The sequence below is a fragment of the Neopelma chrysocephalum genome, unplaced genomic scaffold (genome assembly GCF_003984885.1).
Source record: "Neopelma chrysocephalum unplaced genomic scaffold, ASM398488v2 Primary Assembly neopelma1_299, whole genome shotgun sequence".
NCBI lineage: Eukaryota > Metazoa > Chordata > Aves > Passeriformes > Pipridae > Neopelma > Neopelma chrysocephalum.
The window spans coordinates 2,634,222-2,644,190 of NW_020897961.1; the positions used below are offsets into that span (position 1 = coordinate 2,634,222).

At 51.8% G+C, this 9,969-nt stretch overlaps 1 protein-coding gene across 1 annotated transcript; it reads left to right on the plus strand.

The window, feature by feature from the left end:
- The first annotated feature begins 3,452 nt into the window (after positions 1–3,452).
- LOC113978223 (1-acyl-sn-glycerol-3-phosphate acyltransferase alpha-like) lies at positions 3,453–9,713 on the plus strand. Its single transcript, XM_027704986.1, has 6 exons — positions 3,453–3,637; positions 4,933–5,066; positions 5,875–6,050; positions 6,299–6,394; positions 6,959–7,031; positions 9,556–9,713. Exons 1-6 carry the CDS (start codon positions 3,453–3,455, stop codon positions 9,702–9,704), a joined length of 813 nt encoding a protein of 270 aa, XP_027560787.1. The 3' UTR covers positions 9,705–9,713.
- Positions 9,714–9,969: the final 256 nt, after the last annotated feature.

The window sequence follows — 9,969 nt, forward strand, 5'->3', positions numbered from 1 at the left end:
AGGCCAAAATGTTCCTTGCACTTTGTAAGAGGTGTAGTAGCCACAGGTGAGTGGAGGATGGTGGTAGGATTTCTATGGGAATGTTGGGAAAAGACAGCTCCAGAACCTGTGTTTTGCCAATGAAAGAAAGAATTTCTTGCAGAAATCTCTGACCCCACCTGCTGTGTGACATGGAACTATGGAAGGGCCGGGGCAGGATGTAGCTCCAACAAATACTTGACAACAATTCCTCCTTATCATTCCCAAAATGGGAAGAGTCTCTGTGAGAACCTTGGAGAGGAAGAAGAGGGATGGAGACCAACTGCTGCCGGTCAGGGTGGAGGGGCTGAGGGTGGTGTAGGCTGGGAAACACCAACCAGGGCACGTTTGGAAAGCAAAAGGCCCCAGCCATGCCCTGGAGTGGGCAGAAGTCCCCTCTGTCTCCTGGGTGAGCTCCTGGTGCCGGAGCTACAGAGGAGTCAACAGTGATGGGTGTGGGTTGCCCGACTGCATGGGGGGTGTCCTGGGCTCTCCAGCTTTGGTTTTCCCCTCTCAGGTGTCAAATAACACTCCCCTGTGTCTGCTCAGCCCCTCAGGGAGTGAGAAAGTCTCATTACCTGCTGCCATCAGCAATTCCCCTGTGGGGGAGGAAGTGGCTCAAACCCCCCCACGATCCCTCTGTGTCCACGAAGCACGGGGAGCCAATTTTCCCAGTTTTAGCCAAGCAGAAAGGTGAAATCTGGGCACTTTGATCTGGTTTATCAACTTGATCAAACTGCCTGATTGAAGACACGAAAGGCTGGTACAGCAGGAGAGGGGCTGTGCCACGGGATCCCCGGCATGTCCGTGCTCGGGCTGGTGGAGATGCTGAGGTGGGGGATTCATCCTGCAGGAGCTGGGGTGGGATTGTTTGCCCTGCTCAGCCTCTGCTGAAGGTTTCAGAAGTTCAGTTCTCCCTCCTGGCTCTGTCAGGGCCTCTCATTCCCTTTCTTTCCCACCTGCAGCTGTTGCAGCTCAGAGCTGGATGTCCATCCCGAGTCCATCCCGCTCAGCACCTTCTCCCAGGGACAATTACATTTTGTTTTGAGCCTTCATTTGCTCATGGTGAACAAGACAATTTTCTTTGCCTTTTCCCATCAGATTAGATCCCTTTCCCTGCCTCCTCCTCTCTCTTGTGGCCAATGTGTGGCTGAGCAGAGTTGGAGAGTAGGGAGTCATTAAAGCTGAGTGATGAAAGCTCAGGATATGAGCAAGTTCCTCCTCTCCCTATCTCAGCTTCACTTGAGCCAGATTGTGGAAAAGGTGCAAAGACCCAGGGGCAAAAGGGAGTTAACTGGGCACAGATACACTTAGTCTGGAAACTGGGAACTGTGTTAGAGCTGGAGTTTCAGAAAACACCTTGCAGGTTAGGCAAGAGCTGCCTGCTTTTGAAATGGAAGTGGGGCAGATCCAGGTGCTGGAGATGTTTGCGACAGAGCAAAATTACAGCTGAGGATTTTGGTGTCTGTGGCCTTGGAGTCTAAATATTGTGTCAGATCTGAGCTCACGATCTCTCCGTGGTGAATTGGGAATGGTACAGTTTTTATTATTGCTTTGTGTCCTTGGCTTTTCCCGTCAGAGACACTCACCAGCTCTTGGAAGCCCCAGATCACAGATCTTTACTCCCTCCAACTCCCTGACAGGAGGGGAGAGCCGGGGGTGGGGACAGGCTCTGCTCCCAGGGAACAAGGGACAGGACGAGAAGAAATGGCCTCAAGCTACACCAGGGGAGGTTTAGGTTGGATATTGGGAAAATTTCTTCATGGAAAAGGTTGTCAGGTACTGGAATGGGCTGCCCAGGGAGGTGGTGGAGTCCCCATCCCTGGAGGTGTCCAAGGAACAACAGGAGGTGGCACTCAGTGCTCTGGTCTGGTTGACAAGGTGGGGATCAGTCACAGGTTGGACTCAATGACCCTGGAGGTCTTTTCCAATCAAAATGATTCTGTGATTCTGTGAAAGTCTTTGAAAATTGCTGTGGATGCAGGGAAGCCCTAGGAGAGCTGAGCAGTGAGGCTGCAGTCACTTCTCTCCAGTTTGTCCATGAAAGACAGGAGAAGAATGGTCCCTAGATTAGCCACAGGAGCAGAGGGCACAGGCAATGCCTTTTTTTATTATCAGGTTTCTTAATGAAATATCACTCAGTCTTGACCAGTTTATTGTCCTGGGGGGTTTAACCTTGTTCTTTGGTTGCAGGTGATGGTCAACGTGGTTTCATGGGTCCTCGGAGCATTTCCTTTTTAGAATTTGCAGCTTTCAGTCCTGGCTGTAATTCAATGTCATTAAATATCAGTTATTTAATATTGTTGCTCCTCTGAAGTGCTAGAGCAAGGCCTGTCATGCAGATGATGAATCACACAAGGTTTGTTTTTCAGCCCAGTCATTCCATCCATTGCAAAGATCCTTTTCAGGCAGTGGTTTTAGGAGATGAAATGCAATTGGAGCAGTCCCAGGTTAAACTTCCATTTTCCTGCTTCACTCCCTCCTTATGCAGATGCTACCTGAACATCTGCCCACCTCTGGCCACGAAAACCTCTGGAGGAGCTGCTCTTGCTTCGTTTATCTTCTGGTCCAGATTTGTGGCACTATTTTTTCCCACTTTTCCCACTCTACATGCAGAATGTCCAGTTGCTCAGCTTGGTCCCTCCGATCCCTGGATGTGTGGTGCTTGCATCACTGGTTTTCCCTTTGTGTCTCCTCCATAATAGTAGTTTCTGATTTCCTGGACATCTTGCAGCCAGCACACTTGGTGAAGCTCAGGTGAGACAGCCTGGGGTCATAGAATCACAAAATCATGGAATGGTTTGGGTTGGATGAGACACTAAAGCTCACCCCATTCCACCCCCTGCCATGGGCAGGGACACCTTCCACTAGCCCAGGTTGCTCCAAGCCCCATCCAGCCTGGCTTTGGACACTTTCAGGAATCCAGGGGCAGCCACAGCTTCTCTGGGCAACCAGTGCCAGGGCCTCCCCACCCTCACAGGGATGAATTTCTTCCCAATATCCCACCTAAACCCACGGTGCCTCTGGGCAGGGTCTCTGCTGTCCGACACATCCCGCTCCCTCCCATTAGAGATTTTCTTAAAAGTCCTCAAGGTTCCTATTCCCAGAGCCCCCCAGAAGGGGGGCTGGCTCTCCAGGCACATTCCAGCCCAGATTCACCCAGCCCCTGCCCCCAGGCAGCTTTGCTGTTGCGTTTGCCCCTCCTGCCACCCAACTCCTACCCGGAGCTGCCGGCACGTCCTTGCTAAACCGGCTTCCCACAGCGAGCTGAGCTCTGAGCAGGGAGCACAGCCCTGCTGCAGCATCGCTCCCAAACCTGCTTCCAGCTGTGCACCACCCACATGTAGCTGATCCAGGGAGTCTCAACTCTGCTCCACAACACCGGGAGCTGGTGACTCGTTCCCTGCTCGGCGAGCACGCTCCAGGCTGGAAGGATGGAGCTTTTCCTCCTTCGCTACCCATTCACTTGCCTGTTCGTCGTGTTTCTAGTCCTTTACCAGGTGAAACCTACATTCAGGTTCTTCTGCAAGATGACCTTCTATAAGTTGTGGTTCTTCACCGTGAGCATTGGGGTTGTTATCCTCAGTATTCCTCGTGGACGGAACGTGGAGAACGCGACGTAAGTGGTCCATGGCTTCTTTCTGCTCGGGGCATTGATAGAGTCCACTCTCTTCAGTGCTTTGATTTGGAGGGTCCTGGGAGCTGGGGTGTGGGGGGGAGGAATTAGTTGTGTGGCGGTGTGGGGAGATGACAGACCCTGTAATTCGGTGGAGGGGTGTGAGTTTCAATATTCATTTTGGGTTGAGAGAACAAAGAACAAATTACGGAAGGAAAGGATGTAAAAGGTGACATTGATTTGCCAAAGTAGGTAATGCCAACAACCTGCATGAAATGCACAGGTAAAGTAAGTTGCTGTCTTTATTAAAACTCTTTTATCTGGTCTTTGGAGCTGTATTTCCCTCCCCATGGCCAAGCATTCCCTTCCCAAGCTGTGTTGTGAAAGCCACTGCAGGTCCTCTTCTCTTCCTTAACTCTCTTGTGAGCCAGTGCCCGCCTGAGTGGGCATGAGCAGACACTGCCACAGTGCAGTGGTGGCACCTGCAATGGCAGCAGCATCCCCAGGTCTAGCAGTCCCTCAGCCCATCCCCTTGCTGCCCATCCCCTCTCTCCAGGCTCCACAACGAGCTGCAGACTCCCCTGGGGGCTGCCTGGTGGAGGTACAGGTGTCATCAGCAGGGTGGGCACCAGGAACTTGGGTTGTGTGCTGAGTGGGCACGAGAATTTGACTCTGCTGCATGTCACTGTATTTCTTGTACCCTTCTGAAGTGCTGCAGAGGCAGGATTTACTGCTCCATTGTCCTGTGTTCCAGTGGGAATCCAGATCTCCTCACTGAGCATCAGCCTCTTGCTTTGAAAAGTTTTCTTCACTTCTTTACTTTGGTGCCCAACTTTTATTATTTTTTCATTTCATTTTACCAATACTTCTTAAAATGTGGCTCCCAGAATTGCAGCCTAATGTCCCCTAGAGGCAAACCTCTCTTTTTGCACAGCCTGGGCAATAGCAGAGTTAGGCACAGCTTATTGCAGCCTGTGTTTGATCCAGCAAGCTGGGCAGGGAAACAGAGTACGAAGGTGTGCTGTGAATTGGGATATTTGGTTGATCCATGGAATTTCTGTAGCTGTGGTTGCTGGACCATTGGTCTTGCATGGCTGGAAGGAAACCTGATAGCTGGATCTATGTTGTCTAATGAAATGATAAGCTGCAGAAGCACACTAATTGCTCTTCTCCAAGTTCTGGGTCAAATCTGGGTCTGTGGAGAAACAAGAGCACTGCCTGACATGGATGGATTGGATGAGCAGTGTGTTATCCAAATTTCAGCATCTCTTTAGCTCACGTCCACTCCTCTTTTCCAGGTTTTTTCGCACATTGGCCCTGCCACTCAAACACATCTTTGGTATCCAGATAGTGGTGAAGGGCAAGGAGCACCTCAGGACTAAGAAACCTTTCGTGCTGGTGCTGAACCACCAGACCTCCCTTGACATTCTGGGTATGTGCTGATCCTGCCTCCTGCTCCTGGCCCCAGGTGTTTGGAGGGGTGGGTTGTACCAGCTCCCAAGTGCCACAGGCAGAGGGGCAGGAGTGGCTGTCACACAGTCCTTTACCAGCCAGCCCCAAACCAGGGCTGATCTCCGGGGTGTTAGAGGCAGGTTTGATCTCCAGGGTCTTAAAGGCAGGTCTGATCTCCAAAGTATCAGAGGTAGATTTGATCTCCAGAGTATTAAAGGCAGGCTTGATCTCCAAAGTACTAGAGGCAGGTTAGACCTCCAAAGTATTAGAGGCAGGTTTGATCTCCAGGGTATTAAAGGCAGGTTTGATCTGCAGAGTATTAGAGGAAGGTTCAATCTGCAGAGTATTGGAACCAGGGCTGATCTCCAGGGTATTAGAGGCAGGGTTGATTTCCATTGTATTGAGGCAGGTTTGATCTCCAGAGTATTAGAGGTAGGTCTGATCTCCAGGATATTGGAGGTAGGTATTGATCTCCAGGGTGTTAGAGGCAGGTTTTATCTCCAGAGTATTAGAGATACTTTCAAGCTACATCAGCTTCACCCAAGGAATGAGGACAAGATTTTCAGCTGACCACAGCTGTGTCATAGCTGCTCTCCTTCAGTGCCAGCAATAGTCCTCCTCTAACCGTGTGGTTGGTCTGGAGACCCCCAAGATCCCATTCCCAGGGATTCTAAGGGTCAATGAAGGTGCAGGGATGGCGTCTCCCAGGGCAGAGGGCTGTAACCCAGTATCTAGGGCAACCCTGAGTGCAGATGACGACTTGTCCTGCCCTCGTTGTCCCCTTGCAGTGCTGATGGAGATCCTGCCACACCGCTGTGTGCCCATAGCCAAGAAGGAGATCCTGTACATGGGCACCTTCGGCCTGGCGTGCTGGCTGGTGGGGACCATCTTCATCGACCGCAAGGACAGGGAGGGCTCCATCAACACCCTGACAGAGGTGGCACGATCCCTGCACAAGGACAACGTGAGTCTGGGGAGGAGTCTGGGGAGGAGCCTCTGGAAAACACGAGCCTTGGCACGGGTGGAAAGGGGTTGCTGTGTCCGGGCTGGGCGCTGAGCAGAGCAGAGTGAGAGCATCCCTGGTGGGTTCAGTGCGCTGTGTGTCCGTGGAGGGGAGGTCAGGAGCACACAGAGCAGTCCCAGGGGATCGTGGTGGCTCAGAGCAGTACCTGGAGGTGCCTCCATCTCAACGTCCTCTCCCTCCTCGTGCAGTTGCGCGTCTTGATCTTCCCCGAGGGAACTCGCAACCACGGAGGCTCCATGCTGCCCTTCAAACGTGGGGCCTTCCAGCTGGCTGTGAAAGCCCAGGTGAGACCACCTGCCTCCTGACCCTTGGGGTGGGCTTTGCTTTGCCATGGTCCACCAGCAAAGCAGGCTCCTGGTCCCTGGTTTCCCCGTGGATCCAGCACACACCCAGGAGCCCACGAGGAGTTTGTGGGCGGCACAGGATGGGGCTGTTTCTGGGAAAAGTGGAAAACCTCCCTGACAGGTTGGGGAAAAAAAAGTGGGGAGAGGCTTGACAAGAGCCCTGGACCTGCCCAGGGAAGTTTCTGCTGAGCTGGCCTCTGCACATCCTAATTTGCCAATCCACAATTGTTGGCTTAAATAAGGAGATGGAAATGTAAAAGCCAATGGTGAGGACATGGGGTGATGCAATTAAATGATCTAAATATCCCAATAACCCTCTGAGTATCTACTGTGAAGCTGATGGTGATGATTATCAGCAAGGTGCAGAATTGACCTGAAAACAGCAGCTGCATTTTGGAGGAGGGATGGGGAAAGGTGAAAATTCACTGTAAATGTGAATATTCACTGTAAATATGAATATTCACTATAAATGTGTATATTCACTGTAGATTGTCTCCCTTCCAGGTCCCCATCATTCCTGTAGTGTTCTCATCCTACAACAGCTTCTACAACCAGAAGGAGAAGAGATTCACCCCAGGTGAGGATGACCTGGGGCACAGAAGGGGCTGGGTGTTGGCAGAGCACAGTCCTTGGAGACATGGGGTGGGTGGGCAGATGTGTGATGTGGAGACAGCAGCCAAACAACAGCACTTTGTGTCTTCTTGGTGGGAAAAGGGAGATTTCAGGCATCACTTTTGCCTCTCCCCTTGGATTTCTTGGAAAATGTGAGGGAACCTGGAGAAGCAGCAGAGTCCCGGGGCAGGTCCTGCCCCTGGTCCCACCACTCTGCCCTCAGGTTCTTGGGGAGTTGGGAAACAAAAACAATCATGGAGCTCTCAGCAGAAGTCACCCTGAGAATGTGCCCCCCATTTACCACGTTTCATCCATTTATGGCAACAAGAATTTCTGCTGCTCACTGACAGAATGTTATGGGGGGAAAAAATGACACAAGTCTTGAGTTTCAGAAGGAAAATGCAGAAAAAAATGTTACAAATTCCAAGAGAGGAAAGCATTACATCCTGTTCCTCCACTCCCTTTGCTGCTGCCCGTCCCAAATTGGGCTTCTGCCACTTCCCACCCTTCCCCAGGCCAGCCCTGCTGTTTCCTAAGGGGAGGATTTGCATCTGGAATCCTCATCCCTCCCACTGTTGTGCTTGGGTGTAGTCATTCCCTCGCAGGCAGACAGCTGGAAGGGAGAATGTTAAACACTGCACTGGCTGGTTCCACTCGCCTTTCACCTGCTGGGCCCGTCCTCTCTCTGTTCCTCACACACAAAAACCTTTTGGGACTGGAAATGTTCCCCCACCTGGGGGTTGATAGGACCAAGAGCAGGCATTCCTCCCCACCACATCCCTGCTCAGAGCCCTGCTCTGGAAAGTCAGACAATAACACAGTGGGGAGGGGTCTCTAAAGCAGCTGAACCTTTTGCTTAAAGCAAGGCCAACTTAAAGACAGCTGAGTTTGCTTTGTGCCTTGTCCAGACAAGTCTGGGTTAACTCCAAGGATGGAGATTCCACAAATTCCCTGAGCTTTTTTAGGAAAGACTTTTTGCTGTTGCATGAACATTTGCCTTTATAACAACTTCCCTCACCCTGGGAGTTCATAGTTAGCTGACCTCCGATCCCATGGATAGCTGATCTCTAATCCCATGGATAACTGACCTCTAATCCCATGGTTATTGGACCTCTAATCCTATGTTTTACTGACCTCTGATCTCATGGATAGCTGACCTGTAATCCCATGTTTTACTGACCTCTGAGTCCTTTCCCAAGTGGCTGTTAAACAGGTAGGACCTTCACTGCCGGAGACAGAACCCCAGTCAGCTTTTCTTGCACATTCCCACTTTTCCCTCCCACAAGTTTTGCCGGGGCTGATCCTGAAGATGTGCTACACGTGGTCAAGATTCCTGCACATGGAGCAGGCTGGTCCTCAGGCCAGGCCAGCTCACTGTGTCCACAGAGGCTCTGGGTGTGCTGATGAGCCTCTGGAAGGCCACGCTCCATCCCTGGTGTTGACACTGCCATGCATGGAGCACGTTTGGTGTTTGCTGGAAGTCTCTTCTGCCCCAACAGACCTGAATTTTCAGCACAGCCCCGTCGTCACTCAGCTCTTTCTGTAGGGCCAAGTAAGGATCCAGCCTGGCTTTGGGTGTGAGATGTGCAGGCAGGGAGCACAGGAACACAGAATCACAGAAGTGTTTGGGTTGGAAGGAACTTGAAGATGACATTGTTCCACCCCCTGCCATGGGCAGGGACACCTTCCACTAACGCAGGTTGCTCCAATCCCTGTCCAACCTGACGTACCCTTTTCTGTTGTGAAACTCTCTATGCTTGTTTTTGCCTCCTTCACGTGGCTCTGCTTCCAGCACTGCTGGATCTCATTCCTACTGCACATGTAAAGACGTGCCAGAACATTATAAAACACCACAGACACTCCCCAGGTCCCCAGGTGGGTGTCTGGTGTCTGTGCAGGCACTGTCTTGTCTCTGCTGGCCAGAACAAGGGCCTCTGGTGCCAGAGCAGAAGAACATGATGACACCTCCTCAGTATATTCTTCCAGTTTGCACCAGTCCATTGCTTGGGTGCTTCCCCAGAGGAGTCTGACACACCAAGGAGTCCTGGGTGCAATTTCCCTCATCCCAAAGCCTGTTTCTGGAAGGAGGGACTCTGCTGGATTTGTTATACACAGATCAGAGTGTGGCCAGTTTGGATGTGCTCACATCTCCTTCTCCCTGCCACCATCTAGACAGGCCCTGAGGTCTTTCCACTGTGGAAATTCATTCTACGTGAAACATGGCATTGGATTTGAGCAGAGATTCACCTATTTCCATATTTGTGATTCTTGTGGGTGGGAAAAGCCTGGTGTGGGTTTTTGCTGTGTGCTCCTGGGCCACAGCTGGGTCCCCACAACTGCTCTTGGTGTGTGAATGAGGGCATTTCCTTTCTTTTCTCTCCCGTTCCTTGACTGGCACCAATCCTCCTGCTGCATCTTCTCTTGCTCTCTCTACACCACTCACACATTCTCTTCCCCCTCTCTCTGACCCTCCTGCCTCGCTCTTCCAGGAAAACTCATCATCCAGGTCCTGCCAGAAGTGGAGACCCTTGGCCTGGGCCCGGATGACGTCCCCAAGCTCACGGAGCAGGTCCGTGACTCCATGCTCACCACCTACCAGGGGATATCGGGAATGACGAACGGAGCTTCCCATCAGTGATCCCCTCTCCCAGCTCCAGCTGTGTGTGCCACAGCTGAGGGGGAGGCCATGGCAACCACAGGAAGGTCTGGCAGCAGAGACAGCCGTGGATTGCAACCCTGATGTACCAGAGACGGGCTAAACATCCACTAAGGAGGAGAAGCTTCCAAGTGGAGGTGGTGAGAGGGTTTTGCCACGTTCCTTCCAGGGAACTGTGCCCCATGCATGGACAGACACACCACGGGCAGCTGGACATTCCTGTCCTCATAACCATGGGAACATCTCT